Genomic DNA, 14,997 nt, shown 5'->3' with positions numbered 1-14,997 from the left:
GTCGCGATCTTCCAGATCAAGAGCGGTCACTCCACCGGGCCGAGCTTCTACGAAAGGGATTATTTACTCCGTACAGTTGCACTTTAGAACTACTAACCAGAGTGTTACTATTTGCTGTTCTCAAGGAGGAGCGTAAAAGGTCCTATGGTGCCTAAGAACGCTGTTATACATTTTGTCTCATCTATGTACAGTACACCTATTACAACTATTGATCCAATCCGTAACTGAAGAGACAGGCTCTTAAGCCGAACTCCAAGTTGGGTAGGATGGATGACATTGTGGGAAAAAAAGGGTAAAAAGGAAAAGGAGATTCAATGCATGATGTCGTTGGTGTCACCGGAGAATGCTTGCTAGTAAGAAATCAGACGCAGTGAAGAATCAACCACTTTTTTCGTTTAATTTTTCACTTCACCGTCTCTGGCTGGCCGCCTGGTCGAAGCCGTCGAGCATGCTCTTGGCGATTTCGGGTTGCCCGGAACGTGCGACACTGTCGGTCTCGGGCAGTTTGTCGGCAGTCGACGACGAATGATGGTGCTCAGCTTCGGTGGTGGTAGGCGACTCGGAGGCATGAGCGGACGAGACACCCAGCGTCTTTGTGGCCAGGGCTTTGGCCTGGCTTTCGCTGACTTTGCCGTAGACAGCCATCGCACTGGCAATCATACCGCCGATGTCGCCGACATTGCCCGGTACGACAACGGCAGTGCCCTCCTTGGCCAGATTGGAGAAGGCCTCCACGTACTTCTCAGCGACGCTGAGACTGACCGCGCTCTGGGCGTTCTCCTGGCCGTCCCGGATGGCGTTGGCCACGGCCTCAATGCCGCGCGCCGTCGCCTGCGCCTTGAGCAGGATCGCCTCCGCCTCACCGGCGGCGCGGTTGATCTGTTCCGCCCGCAACGCCTCGGAGGCCAGGATCACAGACTGCTTGCGACCCTCGGCAATGTTGATGGCGCTCTGTCGCTGACCCTCCGAGTCCAGAATCTCCGCCCGCTTCGACCGCTCCGCTGTCACCTGGCGGTGCATGGCGGCCACCACTCCCTCAGGTGCATGGATGTCCCGGATCTCGTACCGCAGGCAGACCACTCCCCAGTCCTGTGCCGCCTCGTTTATCGCCTGCGTGATGTTCGTGTTCAGCGTCGCCCGTTCCTTGAGTACGTGGTCTAGTGTCAATTGTCCAATCTCCGACCGCATCGTCGTCTGAGCGAGCTGTGAAATCGCATATTCTGCATCCTCCACTCCATAACTAGAGATAATCAGTATACCATAACCACAAAAATATCCCGTATAGCATATCTAAATGCCTACCTCGCCTTGTAAGCGTCAAAAACTCGCGTGTACAGCACACCATCCAGCTCAAGCGTGACATTGTCCGCCGTGATGGCGTTCTGGCTCGGGATCTCCAGAGCCGACTCCTTCAAGCTCTTGACGTAAGCAATCCGGTCCAGGAAGGGAATCAGGATAGCCAGTCCCGGCTCAAGAATACGATGGAACTTGCCCATCCGCTCGACGATCCATGCTGTCTGCTGCGGCACGAAGCGGACGACTGTGTTGGCTGGCAGCGACGGCCGGTTGGTAAAGTACGTGGGCGGGATACCACCACCGCCAACACCGTTCGAAGAGCCAGCCGAGAAGCCCAGGAAGGAGGAGTCCGGCGCCAGGGCACGCGCCGAAGACGAGATATGGCGCAGAGGTCGTCCGCAGCCGTTCTTCAGGCGGAACGCGGATGAGCGAGAGGGATGGCTGAGCAGCCTGGACGCATTTTCCGGTAATAAGAGCAGTCGCTGGGACTGTCGGGAGGCCATCTCCATTGTGTTCGGTTGCTTATTGGGCTGGGTGAGGGGGAAGACTCGGTGAGTCTGAAGTTGAAGCACTTCCAAGGTCTCAAAAGAGTCTCAGGGAGCTGCTCTCAGCCTGTCTGCTTAGTAATTTCTTATGCCTCAGGCATGGATATCCTGCCTAAGATCGGATACAGAATACGAAGTACTGATAAGATTTGTTTGCATTGTTTGTCCAGAATCAGCTGGTCCCAGGGAAGACACGACTTGAAGATAGATGAAAAAATACTAATAAACCACCATTTATCCACGAATATCGGACAAGATGAGTTTCGGCGCACCGGGTGGCGGTGCAACCAACATCAAACCGACACCGTAAGTCCTTGGGATCGGAGAAAACAGAACTGAAGCGAATAAGTCGACGTTGCTAACTGTACTCTCCAGGCCGGAGCGTGGTAGCTTCCCCCTTGACCACGATGGTAATTGCAATTGATTCTCCCTGGTCTACCAAGCCGTGTTGTTCTGAATATTTTTGGAACGAACGTAAGGCTAACAGAACGATAGGAGAATGCAAACATCTGATCTCCAGCTACCTGAAGTGTCTGAAGACGCAACGAGGCGTCAACGACGAAGAATGCCGGAAACTGGCCAAGGGATACCTAGCATGCAGAATGGACAGGTCTGTCACAGTGCACTTTTGCTTCAGGCATGGTCATGATAATAATGGATCGAGGCTGATATCTGTGTTGTTGATTCAGGAATCTGATGGCGCCCGACGATTTTAAAAACCTAGGACTGATCTTCAATGACCAAAAGGGCAATCCGTCCTCGCAAAGTGGAAATCAATGAGTTTTCTATTATAAGACTATCTTGATTTTGTCATATATAGTGGATTCCTATGTCCTTCGGCTCTTTCGAGCTATGGCGTTCTGGCTGGGTTTGTATAATACTCCTCACTTTTAAAAATGAAATACCATATAAAAAAATAGTTATATATACAAACGAGCCATTCTTCAAGTAAAACAAGTATAATCAATCTAAAAAGCCATAACAATTGTTGCTATTCAGTCAATTTCCCCCGCTTCAGCTTGTCTGCCAAAAAGTCAGAAAGTCATGCGGGGAAGCTATCTACTATCTCGACGATCCTCGTACCCTCCTCATGCTAGCTAATCAGTGCCTCCCTCAAATGTATCCAACCCTTGTATCTTAACCTCCTCCCCTCCAATGTCATCCATAGCCCGACCTCCAGACCCATGCCTTGTGGCCATCCTCCTGATCGTTCGATCGCGCGCCGGCCCCCGCCTAGTCTTCCATTACCCGCCGAACCCACTCAACGAAAATGGTGTGAAGCCCACGCCCGCGTCCGCGTCTGCAACCAAGGGGCGGCGATCCTCACGCAGCAAGGCCACGCCAGGTGGGAGGAGCACCGAGTCGAGCTCTAGTTCTGACAGTGGGGTCTCTTCGGACGAAGACGACGAGGAAGTCCATAGTTACCTGGCTAATAGTGCCGTGTCGGGGCGACGGGGTAGTACATTCGGTCTGGTTGGAGGAGGAGGAGGAGGAGGAGGAGGAGGAGCAGATGATACCATTGCGGCGTCGGCATCGTCGGTGGGTGGAGATTCACAGCGCCCTGGCTCGTTAGGTTCCGGTCGGGCGTCGGCCAAGAGACGAGACAGGGGCGGAGTCTCGGAGGATGCTGAAGATGAACAAATCGGAAGTGGTGGTGGTGGTGGTAACTCTGATCGACCGGAGAGCGCATCACAGGGGATAAATGCTGGGCCCTCATGGGGAACGTTTCTTGGACTACCTGCTGTGATTTGGGAGAAGCTGTTGAGTCCCACCCGGGCGTGGCATAAACGGCGGTTTGAGGTCGGTGTCAACGATCTGGCGTTCATCGGATGGCCCGTTTTTGTTCGTGACGATGGCACATGGAGGAAGCAGAGAAGGAAGAAGAAGAAGCCCCGTGCAGACTGGGAAGGGGGGGAGCTCGGTCATAACGAGAATGCTGCAGATACGCAGGGCGAAGAGGGGGGAGGAGATTTGGGTCTAGAGTCAACGACAGACAAGCAAGTTACTCCATCATCGGGGAGTAGTACGACGCAGACCGGAAATACCAATGATGGCCGAGAGGATTCTCCTGATACAGACAAGGACTCTATGACGATGTTCAATGTTGTCTTTGTCTTAGATCCGCCTCTACTGGAGTACTCGTTGCGGATCAGGGAGATCTACGATAATATCATCAAGAAGTTCTCAAAAGCCTTGAAGTGGGAGCAAGCGCGGACAAACTACATCTGGAGAGAGTCTCAGCGGATTTCCATGATCAAAGAGAAGGCAAAGGAGCTGCGTGAGTATATAGAGCCTGCCCGAAGCATATCTCGCCTGCTAACCACAGTTTTGTATGTAGAGGTCCCCGCCAACAATCTTTATTCCGAACTGCTTTCCCAGTCTTCTCTTGCTCGGGCAATATCGATTGTGTTTAACAGTATTTCGGCATCGAAGATCGCTTCCGTCCCCCTGAACCAGCAAGTATCGATCTCACTACAGATTCCGCCGCTCACTTCGACTGCGTATCTGCCAGGACCGACAGATATCTCGTATCCGGGGCTCTGGCTCACTACGGCTGACAGTGTGACTCCCTCGGACGATATGGCTGGAGGGGAGAATGAAGCAGCCCCTCACCAAGTTCTCGCGAAACATTTTGCCCTGCTCCTCCTCGATAACGAGGCGACGATCCTCAAGGATATCGAAGCATCAGGCGGTGCACTCGCGCCGACACTGGCTCACTATATCCGCCATTCCAAACCGACGAAATCCTTTGCACAGATCTCTGTCTCCTCGGGGATCTCGCTGTCGACTATCCAAATGCTGGCGAGTCACCTCGTCTACTGGAGACGAGCTCGAGCCATCCCCCCGATCCACCAACGGGACACCTACATCGTGTCACCCAACTGTGACCTTAGCAAGCTGGACGTGGCTACTGTAGCGTACGCGCAGGCCTTCCCCACCCTACCCAGCCTACCGAAAATGCTAGCCGCGCTTAGCGGGACACCACGGCCATATGGCAACTTCATTCCCAGCAAAGACCACAAGGAGACCTATTTTGCAATTGTTGCGTGGTTACTTCGAGGCGGATGGATCACGCAACTGCGGGCGTTTGCCAGGGTCAAGGTCCCGCCGGAGATCAAGATGGCGGTTGAGCGGGCGGTGCGGAAAGAGGAAATCGACCGGTATCTTCTGCAGAGCAAGAACCCGTCGAGTATGTCAGGAGAGGATGGAACCAGTGACGAGGAGAATGAAAATGGCGACATTTCCACTCCTGACGATGATTACGACGAGACGGCCTCTTCTCCATCATCATCTTCTTCTTCTTCTCTCGCAAGCCACGGTAGCGGGGACATGACGCCGATACCCCTACCGCCCATTACGGAGGAGAGCCTGTACCTCTCGCATTCCATTCTAGACCAAACCATCCGGTTGAACATCTCGTCGTTGATCCCGTATCCGCACCGCGCTTCCGCCGTGGAGTCGCGCTGGCTCGACGAGATCATGATGCGCTTCCCCGAGGCTCCCGCCGAGCCGAATCAGCATCATCGTCGGGGTTCGGATGTGAGCCCCGGTAGTAAGGTGCTAATTACGGACGGGTCGAAGACGGACGCGCTGAATAGAGCCGATCTCTACGTGCGCAAGTACTGGCCGATCTTCCTCAAGTACTTCAACGGATCGGACGCGTTCGAGAAGATCCCCGTGCGGGAGAATCTGAAACGGAAGCTCGTCTGGCACCTCCTGATGCGTCTTGGGTTGGTGACGGGGCAACAATCGTCTCTTGATCTGGATCCTCGCGAACAGGTTCTAGTGAGTTTCCGGCATTGGTAGTCGTATTGAGAATACTATATTATACTACATACCTACTGGGTAACTAAGGTAGTTCCACTGAATGCAGACGACTCAAATGTCTATAGTTATAGTGCTTTATCAACCTACTCTATAATTATTATGTAAGCAACACGTGACTAACCCGCAATGCCATTATGCCCATTGCCCACTGCCCAGCCCTAACAAATAAACTAGCCTCGCCAGCTCTAAACTCACTAAACTCAGAACTGACAGGATCGTAACGGCACGTAACCAACTACGGAGCCACTCCTCAGACTACCTTCCTTTAGTTAGCACCGCCAGACAAACAGCCGCCACGGGACACCTCGGAACCTGGAGGAACTTAGGAAGCGATGGCCGTCACGTGTTGCTGATATCTGCATCTGCAGGTGATTAGCGTATCAATACTGTATAATACCCTGGTACCTTACAAGGTACAGGTACCTACCTTAGTAGTAACCTGATAATACAGTGCACTTATAATATCAAGATAGTTAGAATATATGATTAAGAAATAGAATATTAATTCTAGTCTACCTAGGTAGTGCATAGTACCTTTCTCAAGTCCTTGTGTTACTCAGTGTTACACATACCAATGGTAGCACAGTCAGGCCAGGTCCAGGCTGAAAAATACAGAGGTATCAATATCAAAGCCTATATATGGAGTATTTAAGCCGATATATTCCTTCTCACTAATTACATGCCAGAGTTCTATTTCCTGACACATTGAATGAACTGGACTAAGATAAACAAGAGCGGCTAGTATGGCCGACAACCCACGACAACGAGTCTATGAGTACTCCGTACGGAGTACAGAGTAACTATCTGATAAAGATACTACATTGTGTCCTAACAATGCATTATTATCACAAAGAACTATACTCTGACGAAAGCTACATACTTGAAGCCAACATGATTCTATTAGGTATTTGATTCCCTGTGAATAGATACCTTAGCAAGTACTTAGGTAGTTTAGTACCTCTTAGGTAGGTACCTAGGTACTGGGTAGTTAACTAGTTCCTAGTACATACTACATACACAGTCCTGCAGGAGGGGTCTGGGCTGAACTCGTACTCAGTCACGGAGGCCGAAATGGTTGTAAGCCCTGTATGTAACCCCTCAGTTTCAGTCCCAGTCCGATAGGCTTCAATTCCATGCTGGTTATCATTTGGTTTAATTGCGAGGATTCAACTCGGTAACGGTAGTTACAATTCTAATACAGAGTTTCGTTGGAAGCATTGTTTTGAGGGATTTATACTACATATAAATGCCTGAGCATATTACTAGATAGTATACTAGGTACCTAATATAGTCAACTCCCTAGTTTCCTAGTAGTTACCTGTTACTTACACACCTTGAGTCAGTCGAATTATCTGAAATGTAATGCGGTACTAAGCCTACCAGACTTATAGAGTAAAGCCCCCGTTTGTTACCCACAGAAGCCCTGAAAGCCCACCGACTCTCACTTGTGGGCGGGCGTACGGCAACCCGGGAGGAAAAACGACATTTAATTTTTTTTTTGGGGGGGTTTTTTTTTTTTTTTTTTGGGCTTGCACAATAATACGCTACACACTACTACACACTGAGTGCACACCACAAACCAAACGGACTGCACCACCGCTTTGCTTTCCTCGACTCTCTTCTTCCCACCTCAACTCTTCCCCCTCACCTCTCCTCCCTCTTTTCCCCCTCCCCTCCCCTCCCCAAATTTCTACCCCCCTCCCCCCGGTGCACTTTTTGCCGTTTCCTTACACTCTCTCGCCATCCCAATCACTCCTCGCTATCCTGTCGCCGGTCTTTTACGAGCGTGCTGTGTTGCTGAGGTTTGATTTTCTGCCTCTCTCGGTGCTCTTGCGCTCCGTCTAACTCCGGATCGTCCTGCCAGGGAAAAAAAAAAAAAATCTCCCCAAGGGAAGAAAAAGAAAAAAAGGTTACCTTCTTCGGAACGTCGCCTGTTTTTCTCTTTTCGACGACTTACGGTTGTGGTCCTGTCGCCTTGACACGCGAATCTCGCCCTCATCGGACAGTCGACCGTTCGCACCGCTTCTTCTTCTTCTTCTTCTTCGTCTTCCTTCCTCTAACGCCGCTTGACCGACATCCGCCGGAGAGTTTTTGTGTGTGCCTCTCACCACGTGCAAATTACGCCTGAATACAGCTTCGCTTCACCAAAGGGGGCCCGGCACTGCCTTGTCCTTTCTTACCCGCGCCGTGATTTCCTTCGGCCGTCCAGCCGTCCAAGAAAATACCTCGGACAGAGAGGGCTGAAACCCGCGCGTGTTGGATTGTTGCTTTGTGCTAAATAAAAGGTTCGGATCACACTGCATTCTGGGTGGTTATTTTCTTGCTCTCTTTTTTCTTTCCCTCTCTCTCTCTCTCTCTCTCTCTTTTCCCCCTCTTTTTTCCTCTTGATTCCTCTCACTATTGATGAGAACTGTTTGTGGGCATATCGGGTTTCCTTTTTCTTTTTCTATCCATTCCTCTCCAATTCTAACAAAGTTTTTACAGTTCTCAGGAATTCGTCCTCACGCAGATGCGATTCGTACACTAGAACCCGTCCCACAAAAGACCAAAAAAAAAAAGGAAATCGAATTCAACACATTCTCGTACCCTACGAATCTTATTTCCTGACCCGACACTGTCGAACCGATCTTCCAGAGTCTATACTGATCCGTCGCAAGAAGTGGTGACAGGAGTTTGCAGCTCGGGGGTTGCCAGAGGCTGGAAGTTGATTGATTCGTGAAGTTCTTCAGGACCAGTGTCTTCCTGTGCCTTTTTTCTTTCCCTGCGGTTTGCCAAGGCAGGAAGCTAGTTCTCTGGCAGAACACAGCGTTTGTCGCACCATATTTTCCGGCAGTCTCGAGATGGCAGCCACAACTAGCAAATCCGAGATGCCCGTCTTCTCTTACGCCCAAGCCGCCAAGGGCTTGTCTACACCACCACAATCGGGAAAGCCTGCCTCCGCAGACATTGCCACTCCTCCTGCCTCTGATGAGCAGAAGACCGCCGCCAGTACGGAACCGCAGTCAAGTCTCGATACTCAGACACCAGAGGCCGAGCAGCAGCCTGCTTCCGATGATGCCCAGAAGCCAGAACCCTCCTCCGCTGATTTGGAAAACGAGACCACGATGACCTCCGGTCAACCACAGCCAGCCGTCTCAGCATCCAAGTCTGTCGTCTCCGGCACCTCCTCACCTAGCGTCGCCACCGTCTCGACGCTGCCGAAAGACGACGACAGCACCAGCACACCCAACGGGGGTTCCGACTCGACGTGGGATAAGCAGTCTCAGGCATCCGTCTCCGAGAAGGTAGAGTCCACCAAGGCCAAGTCCGCTACCGCTGCGTCAGAGAAGCCCGCACCGCCTCCCAAGGAGCTCCGGGCTGCTCCCATCCCCACCGTCAACATCTGGCAACAGCGCAAGGAGGCTCAGGAAGCCAAGGCCAAGGCAATCGCGGCTCTCAAGCCCGTTGCCGCTCCGACCACTACTAAGGCTGCGAGCACCAAGAACGCTCCGGGAGCCCCCACAGCAAACGGCGAAAGTCAGAATCATGACTCGCCCAAGACCGTCTCGAAGAAGAAGGGTACAGACAACACAACCGAGGCTGCCAAGGACCGCAAGAAGGCTGACGGCGCTAAAGCCCGGGAAGATGGTACGTAGCACTCCTCTACAAACGAATATCTTGTTTCTTTACATCCAAAGGAAAAAGTGTTCACTGGCTGAACGTTCATCGCAACTTAGACTCCAGGAAATCTGGAACTCGTTCCACCCGTCGAGTACAAGCTGACCCTAACTCTGCAGATTCGAATGCCTCGCCAGTAGGAGATGCTGCCTCGTGGCCTACGCCGCACCTTGCGCGGGGCGAAGAAGAGAAGCGCAAAGCTGAAAAGACGGACAAGTCTGACCGCACGGAGAAGACCTCCACCGTGAAATCGGGCAAAGAGAAGTGGATGCCTGTTCCTTATGTACCCTCCGCTGTCTTCAACACACCGTTACCCACCGCTTCCCGTCGAGGAGGAAGACCAGCTCGTGGTGGCAGGGAAGGCGGCGCTCGGGGCGGAGCCCATGGAGCTGCTGCTTCTGCTACTTCTGCTGCTACCGGCACCGCCTCCACCGCCCCTGGGGCAGGTGACAACAAGGCTGTCTCCGGACAGACCACGCCGAACTACCCGCCTAAACAGGCCAACGCCGCTGATCGAGGCCGGAATGAACCCAGCACTGCTCGTGCCAACTCCCTCCCTGCGCAGACTAGGCGCTCAAATAGCGCGGACACGGCAGCCGTCTCTGACGCTCGCCGTGGCGCCCACGCGGGCGACCGCAACCGTACGAAGGGTCCTGAGGACAGCAGCAATGCGGCGACTGGAGGCCGACAGGTTAACGGAGAGGCCTTCCCTCGCCATGGCAAGGCTTTCGCGAAAAACCAAGACCAAAATTCGCAAAAGGGTGGTGACAACGCGACGAAGAACCCCTCGGGCGAGTCCCACTCCGGTGCTCGTGCGGGAGGAGCCCAGTCCAAGTCTACCGATGGCTACCGCGAGGCCAACGGCGACAGCCACAAGGACAAAGAGAATTTCCGGGAATCCCGTGCGGACAGAGGGGGCCGAGGCTCACACCGCGGCAGAGGCGGTCATGCCGCGTTCAACAATGCTCAGAATGCTCAGTTCTCCAACGGCCACGCCTCGCACCACCCTTTCGCGCCCCAGAAGTCGTTTGGCTTCGGTGATCGCCAGCGCTCGCAGCAGCAACAGCAGCAGCATGGACTTTCGATCAACTCTCAGCAGAGCCATCGGTTGCCGCTGAGATCCCCATCGCTGCCCAACTCGGCGTCCATGTACGGCGCTTACCCCTTCACGGCGGACATGAACGCCATGTATGGCTACCAGCAGCCCATGCACCCGGGCCCCATGGGTCCCGTTCCCTATCAGCACTACATGGAGCCCTACTCCCTGATGAACATGCTCTCCATGCAAATGTGAGTATTTCAAATTTCTCATCCCCGTTTCCTTTGGTTTTTTGGTTTTTTTTTTTTTTTTTTCTAATATCTACCAGGGAGTACTACTTCTCAGTGGATAACTTGTGCAAGGACCTGTTCTTGCGTAGACACATGGATTCCCAGGGATTTGTTCTCTTGTCCTTCATTGCCAGCTTCAAGAGAGTCAAGAGCCTCACCGAAGACTTCGAGCTCCTGCGCCATGTTTGCCGTCAACTGAGGACCGTCGAGTATCTGGCAGGTGAGGATGGTGCTGATCGGCTACGCCCGAGGGAGAGGTGGGAGCAGTGGGTCCTCCCCGTCGACCAGCGCGACCCGTCCGCACAGAATCAAGGCCCTCCTCCCTCCACTGGCAACCCAGACGACAAAGCCGATGTCCCGAATGGAATCGCCCATGATGGTCCGTTGCCCAACGGTACCAGCGGCCTGCGTGCCTCGGGCACCACTCTGTCTTCTGCCGCCCCTGAATTTTCGCCGTCAACTTCTGTGACGGCTTCGAATGAGAATGTAAATGTGAGGATCCCCATTGATAGTTATACCTTCCCGGACGATCAGATTGAGAAGCTGGTGATTGTGTTGCGCAAGCCAGGTCTCTCCGGCTTGTCGCCGTCACCTCTTCTGAATCGTTTGCCCCAACCCTTTATCCGCAGACTTGTTGACCCTTTCCAAACAGCGGGTGGATTAGAAGCATCTCCAGACACCTTCTTTCCTCGATCCAGAATTCCGGTGAGATCCTCTAGGTTTGTTGCTCCTTTCTCAACTTTTCATCTATCAACTAGATTAGCTAATAGTGCTATCCGTATAGCTCTGTCTCGTCCATCTCTTTGCTTTCCAACGACCCAACGATCTCGACTCCCTCCTCCCCTGAACCTGCCAGTTACCTCACGCCATTCTGGATGAATAAAGAAGACGTTTCGTTTGAGATATTCCCTCCCGATTTTGTCCTCGAACCTTACCATGTGTTTCGGAAAAACGCCCTTGCCAATCGCAATCGAACGGAATCCCAAGAAGTCGACCATGATATGGACATTCTGTATCAGTTTTGGTCGCATTTTTTGGTCCGCAATTTCAATGCACAGATGTACAATGAATTTAGGAGTCTAGCCCTTGATGATGATTTTTCTACTCGCAACGCCAGCACTGGGTTACACCGGCTGATTCAGTTTTACGGCGCCTCCCTGTCGAGGAACAGTGTCATGCCTGACCAAGTTGTACGGGATTTGGTTGACTTGATTCGAGACGAAGCCACGACCCGGGCAGAGCATGTTGCCTTTTACCTTCTTCGCTCGGCCTGGCGGAGTGGTTCGTTGGATCCAAGAAACCGCGAAAAGATTGACTCTGTACTCGATGCGCATATGACAGCCGAGCTGGAAAAGTGATTTTTTTTATTATTATTATTATCCTCGTCTTCGTCCCCCCCCCCCCCCCCTCTCCCTTTCTTCTCCCTTTTTTTTTATGTCCAGATTCCTCTTTCATGTTTTTTCTCTGTTTGACACTGACAATTTACGGCATGCATTTGTGATTTCTCCGGGGTTTTTTTTTCTTTTTTTTCCTCTTCTTTTTATTCTTCTTTCTCTCAGGTTGACTCTACGTGGAATATCCACTCTGGGCCTTTTCTTCCGTTTATTCACTATGATTTCCCACTTTGCTTAAATCATGGGAGGTTTCAAATTTTCTGGAGTCCGGGCATGATTTACTAGGCAGTATCCCTCGAGTTTGATGCTTGCTTGCGCAGGTGCACCGGGCCAAAAAAATTATTCCCCAACGACCATAGAGAGATTCCTGTTCCCATCTGGCTTTAATATCCTTGTCACTGTGTGCGTGTGTTTTTAAGACTCGAGCCGGAGAAGAAGAAACGACACAGCTTGTTTCAGTTTCATCAAAACCCAAAAATTTATGTTTGCATCATGGAGTTTCCACTTTGAAAAAAAAATAACTCGCCGGGAATGTTCTTCTGCTTTTCAATTATCTTCTCATTGATAACTAGACATCTTTAACGGCCACAGCGCAGTGTCGACGTCTCTCCGCTTGATTCTCTTCGTCCGTCATTGCGGTGGTGTCCCAGCCAATGCATCGACATCGTTGTTCCCTTGGTTCTCGTTCCTTGTTGAATCGTACCCTTGTTCTTTTTTTTTTTTTTTTTCTTGCATACATGGTCTGTTAATTATCCTGTGCAAGTAATGCGAAATGCATATTGTGGGTATCTATTTCATCTGTATCCTGCCTACAAGGGAAGCCGACATCTGGGTGCCATTTCATTCCACAATCTAGGTCTGAATGCATTTAATGGAGTTGCAGTCTAGATAGTAATATAAAATGAAAAAAAGTGGTATAAAAGGGTCATCCTACTATTTGTATTTTTGTTCTGTTCCCTTCGCTTCATCTCTCCTTTCTCTTCACTAAAGATTGGGATTATTCAACTGAATTCGCATCAATCCAAGAGAATACTTATACTGTACACGCAGAAGCTATCTCCAGTGCCTATAATTCTTAAGTCTTGAAGTAGTCTGCTGTCGTCAAACAAGGCAGATAATACAAACAAGAAGGCAAACAGTACAAACAAGAAGGCAAACAATACAAACATGCATTCACCAGTCAGAAGCTTACAAGGAACAAGATGTCGCGGAGTAGACCGGACGGATTGATTGATGGCTTATGAGAGAACAGTTTATTGGCGGTAGAGCCTTACTAATGAGATGCAAACACGGAGATAGGAGTAACTATAGTTATAGTACTACTCTATACTACATATGTAGTGTAGTATATTGATGACGCCTGCATATATAAAACACCCCGACCACATACAACCAACCCAACTTTACAATATATGGAATCTACCCTTGCAAGATATTATAAATCATGCCCATGTACGCTTACATTAGTTTATTCCCCCCACCGACATCCATAACTAACGAACAGGAAACTCTCCGGAAGCTGCCAATGCGGCGGTGTCGAGTTCGCCCTCGACTCCAACACGCCAGTGCCCTACCAGCTCTGCGCGTGCAGCATCTGTCGCAAGGTCGGCGGATACAGCGGTAGTGTCAATCTGGGGGGGATAGCTGATTCCCTTGAAATCATCACAGGGAAGGAGCTTATCAAGTAGGTACCTACTTAAATGACTTGCAAGTGTTACATGCTGAAAAAGTACAGGAAGTATACTGCAGTCAAGGATAGAGGTACGGCAGAGGAATCGCCGTGTTCGTCCGAGCGCAGCTTCTGCTCAAACTGCAGCACCATGCTCTGGGTGTGGGATCACCACTGGCCGGAACTGATCCATCCGTTCGCGTCGGCGATCGATACGGAGCTGCCCGTCCCGGAGGAGATGGTCTGTATCATGGCGGGTTCGAAGCCGGCTTGGGTGCGCTGGCCGGAGGGGAAGAAGCAGGTACATGAGCTGTATGGGCCGGAGAGTCTGGAGGGGTGGCACAAGAAACATAATTTGTTCAAGTGACTACAGACATCTTGTACAATGACTACGGTTGTCTCGAGGACTAACTAGACAACTACGTGCGAGGGATATTTGCAGGTATCAATATTATTTATGAACTATGATGAGGGTATCGGAATCTATAGAACAGTCAGTATATGAAAGTCTAGATAATATGCAATATAGTGCAAAAGAGGAGATATCAGTTCTCCAAGGTGAAATTTTTTGTTTCTTCAATGTAGTTCAGCAAGAACACAGCGAAAAAATTGAGTTCATCAGGTGACAAGGCGAAGGGGGGTAACAAGGTGGAAGACCTACCATAGGAGGGTTCGTGAAGAATTTACAAATGCGTGTTCTCGACAATACCTATCGACGTCGGGGGTCAGCAACAGAACAGAAACATATTGCGTGTGACAATCGAGTCAAAGTGTAGAGCATGTCAACTAGAGTCAGGCTGTCAGCCACAATTAGCCAGAGAATGCGTAGACCAAGACCAGAAGACGACTCACCTCATTAAATCAGATTTTTGTATGGTGAGTTCATATCCGGGACGCAGAAGCGACCGGTTCAAACAGTGTGAATAGTGTTCATCATGTAATAGTTGATCATGCGGGAAAGAATAGTGCAAAAACAAGAGCAAAATAAATGTACCTAGAGACAAGGACAAGTTAGTCGATGCCTCAACCCAAATTATGTGATTTTTTCATCATGATGAAAATTTTTGATCAAAAAGTCAGGTGACGAGTTCTCAACAAGTTATACACCCCTCTAACACCCACAGAGTTTGTACGCTCTGTATGTAATGGATGCAGAGCGATGTACACGTTCTGTCCGCCCGTTCGTTCAAGATTTCCTCATAGAAACAGGGCAGGCGTGATGGAAGGGATTCAGGGTAAGATCTCAGTACCTAGGAGCAGATTGTTAGCTGCTGCATCT

The 14,997-nt window shown here is 50.8% G+C and overlaps 6 protein-coding genes across 6 annotated transcripts; 5 read left to right on the top strand and 1 right to left on the bottom strand.

Annotated features, from left to right (window-relative positions):
- Positions 1-283: 283 nt before the first annotated feature.
- On the bottom strand, positions 284-1,843 carry ASPZODRAFT_88940 (hypothetical protein). Its single transcript, XM_022730336.1, has 2 exons — positions 1,303-1,843; positions 284-1,240 (listed from the first exon to the last, which is right to left on the bottom strand). The coding sequence occupies exons 1-2, from the start codon at positions 1,803-1,805 to the stop codon at positions 409-411; spliced, it is 1,335 nt and encodes a 444-aa protein (XP_022584139.1). The 5' UTR covers positions 1,806-1,843; the 3' UTR covers positions 284-408.
- A 179-nt stretch (positions 1,844-2,022) lies between these two features.
- Positions 2,023-2,757, top strand: ASPZODRAFT_128118 (hypothetical protein). Its single transcript, XM_022721930.1, has 4 exons — positions 2,023-2,147; positions 2,217-2,251; positions 2,337-2,451; positions 2,531-2,757. Exons 1-4 carry the CDS (start codon positions 2,098-2,100, stop codon positions 2,619-2,621), a joined length of 291 nt encoding a protein of 96 aa, XP_022584138.1. The 5' UTR covers positions 2,023-2,097; the 3' UTR covers positions 2,622-2,757.
- Positions 2,758-2,831: 74 nt separating this feature from the next.
- Positions 2,832-5,741, top strand: ASPZODRAFT_109194 (hypothetical protein). Its single transcript, XM_022720976.1, has 2 exons — positions 2,832-4,119; positions 4,180-5,741. The coding sequence occupies exons 1-2, from the start codon at positions 2,997-2,999 to the stop codon at positions 5,646-5,648; spliced, it is 2,592 nt and encodes an 863-aa protein (XP_022584137.1). The 5' UTR covers positions 2,832-2,996; the 3' UTR covers positions 5,649-5,741.
- Positions 5,742-8,178: 2,437 nt separating this feature from the next.
- Positions 8,179-11,613, top strand: ASPZODRAFT_986463 (hypothetical protein). Its single transcript, XM_022730579.1, has 5 exons — positions 8,179-9,296; positions 9,446-10,616; positions 10,694-11,147; positions 11,308-11,360; positions 11,440-11,613. The coding sequence occupies exons 1-4, from the start codon at positions 8,510-8,512 to the stop codon at positions 11,317-11,319; spliced, it is 2,424 nt and encodes an 807-aa protein (XP_022584136.1). The 5' UTR covers positions 8,179-8,509; the 3' UTR covers positions 11,320-11,360; positions 11,440-11,613.
- Positions 11,355-12,315, top strand: ASPZODRAFT_986496 (hypothetical protein). The gene is made up of 2 exons (XM_022730580.1): positions 11,355-11,360; positions 11,440-12,315. Exon 2 carries the CDS (start codon positions 11,531-11,533, stop codon positions 12,011-12,013), a length of 483 nt encoding a protein of 160 aa, XP_022584135.1. The 5' UTR covers positions 11,355-11,360; positions 11,440-11,530; the 3' UTR covers positions 12,014-12,315.
- A 1,005-nt stretch (positions 12,316-13,320) lies between these two features.
- Positions 13,321-14,517, top strand: ASPZODRAFT_128114 (hypothetical protein). Its single transcript, XM_022721929.1, has 3 exons — positions 13,321-13,501; positions 13,554-13,733; positions 13,785-14,517. Exons 1-3 carry the CDS (start codon positions 13,494-13,496, stop codon positions 14,083-14,085), a joined length of 489 nt encoding a protein of 162 aa, XP_022584134.1. The 5' UTR covers positions 13,321-13,493; the 3' UTR covers positions 14,086-14,517.
- Positions 14,518-14,997: the final 480 nt, after the last annotated feature.

The sequence above is a fragment of the Penicilliopsis zonata genome, assembly GCF_001890105.1.
Source record: "Penicilliopsis zonata CBS 506.65 unplaced genomic scaffold ASPZOscaffold_2, whole genome shotgun sequence".
Taxonomy (NCBI): Eukaryota; Fungi; Ascomycota; class Eurotiomycetes; order Eurotiales; family Aspergillaceae; genus Penicilliopsis; species Penicilliopsis zonata.
Note: the sequence above shows the minus strand (reverse complement) of the source record. Positions and strands in the feature narration are given on the sequence as shown.

Excerpts from the sequence above, each read along its gene's own strand:
- ASPZODRAFT_88940 (XM_022730336.1), bottom strand. The coding sequence starts at position 1,805 with ATGGAGATGGCCTCCCGACAGTCCCAGCGACTGCTCTTATTACCGGAA. Across the intron at positions 1,241-1,302 it reads TTTGACGCTTACAAGGCGAG|TTATGGAGTGGAGGATGCAG; the intron begins GTAGGCATTTAG and ends GATTATCTCTAG.
- ASPZODRAFT_128118 (XM_022721930.1), top strand. The coding sequence starts at position 2,098 with ATGAGTTTCGGCGCACCGGGTGGCGGTGCAACCAACATCAAACCGACA. Across the intron at positions 2,252-2,336 it reads CTTCCCCCTTGACCACGATG|GAGAATGCAAACATCTGATC; the intron begins GTAATTGCAATT and ends ACAGAACGATAG. Across the intron at positions 2,452-2,530 it reads CTAGCATGCAGAATGGACAG|GAATCTGATGGCGCCCGACG; the intron begins GTCTGTCACAGT and ends TTGTTGATTCAG.
- ASPZODRAFT_109194 (XM_022720976.1), top strand. The coding sequence starts at position 2,997 with ATGTCATCCATAGCCCGACCTCCAGACCCATGCCTTGTGGCCATCCTC. Across the intron at positions 4,120-4,179 it reads AGAGAAGGCAAAGGAGCTGC|AGGTCCCCGCCAACAATCTT; the intron begins GTGAGTATATAG and ends TTTTGTATGTAG.
- ASPZODRAFT_986463 (XM_022730579.1), top strand. The coding sequence starts at position 8,510 with ATGGCAGCCACAACTAGCAAATCCGAGATGCCCGTCTTCTCTTACGCC. Across the intron at positions 9,297-9,445 it reads CGCTAAAGCCCGGGAAGATG|ATTCGAATGCCTCGCCAGTA; the intron begins GTACGTAGCACT and ends CTAACTCTGCAG. Across the intron at positions 10,617-10,693 it reads AACATGCTCTCCATGCAAAT|GGAGTACTACTTCTCAGTGG; the intron begins GTGAGTATTTCA and ends AATATCTACCAG.
- ASPZODRAFT_986496 (XM_022730580.1), top strand. The coding sequence starts at position 11,531 with ATGAATAAAGAAGACGTTTCGTTTGAGATATTCCCTCCCGATTTTGTC.
- ASPZODRAFT_128114 (XM_022721929.1), top strand. Across the intron at positions 13,734-13,784 it reads ACAGGGAAGGAGCTTATCAA|GAAGTATACTGCAGTCAAGG; the intron begins GTAGGTACCTAC and ends GAAAAAGTACAG.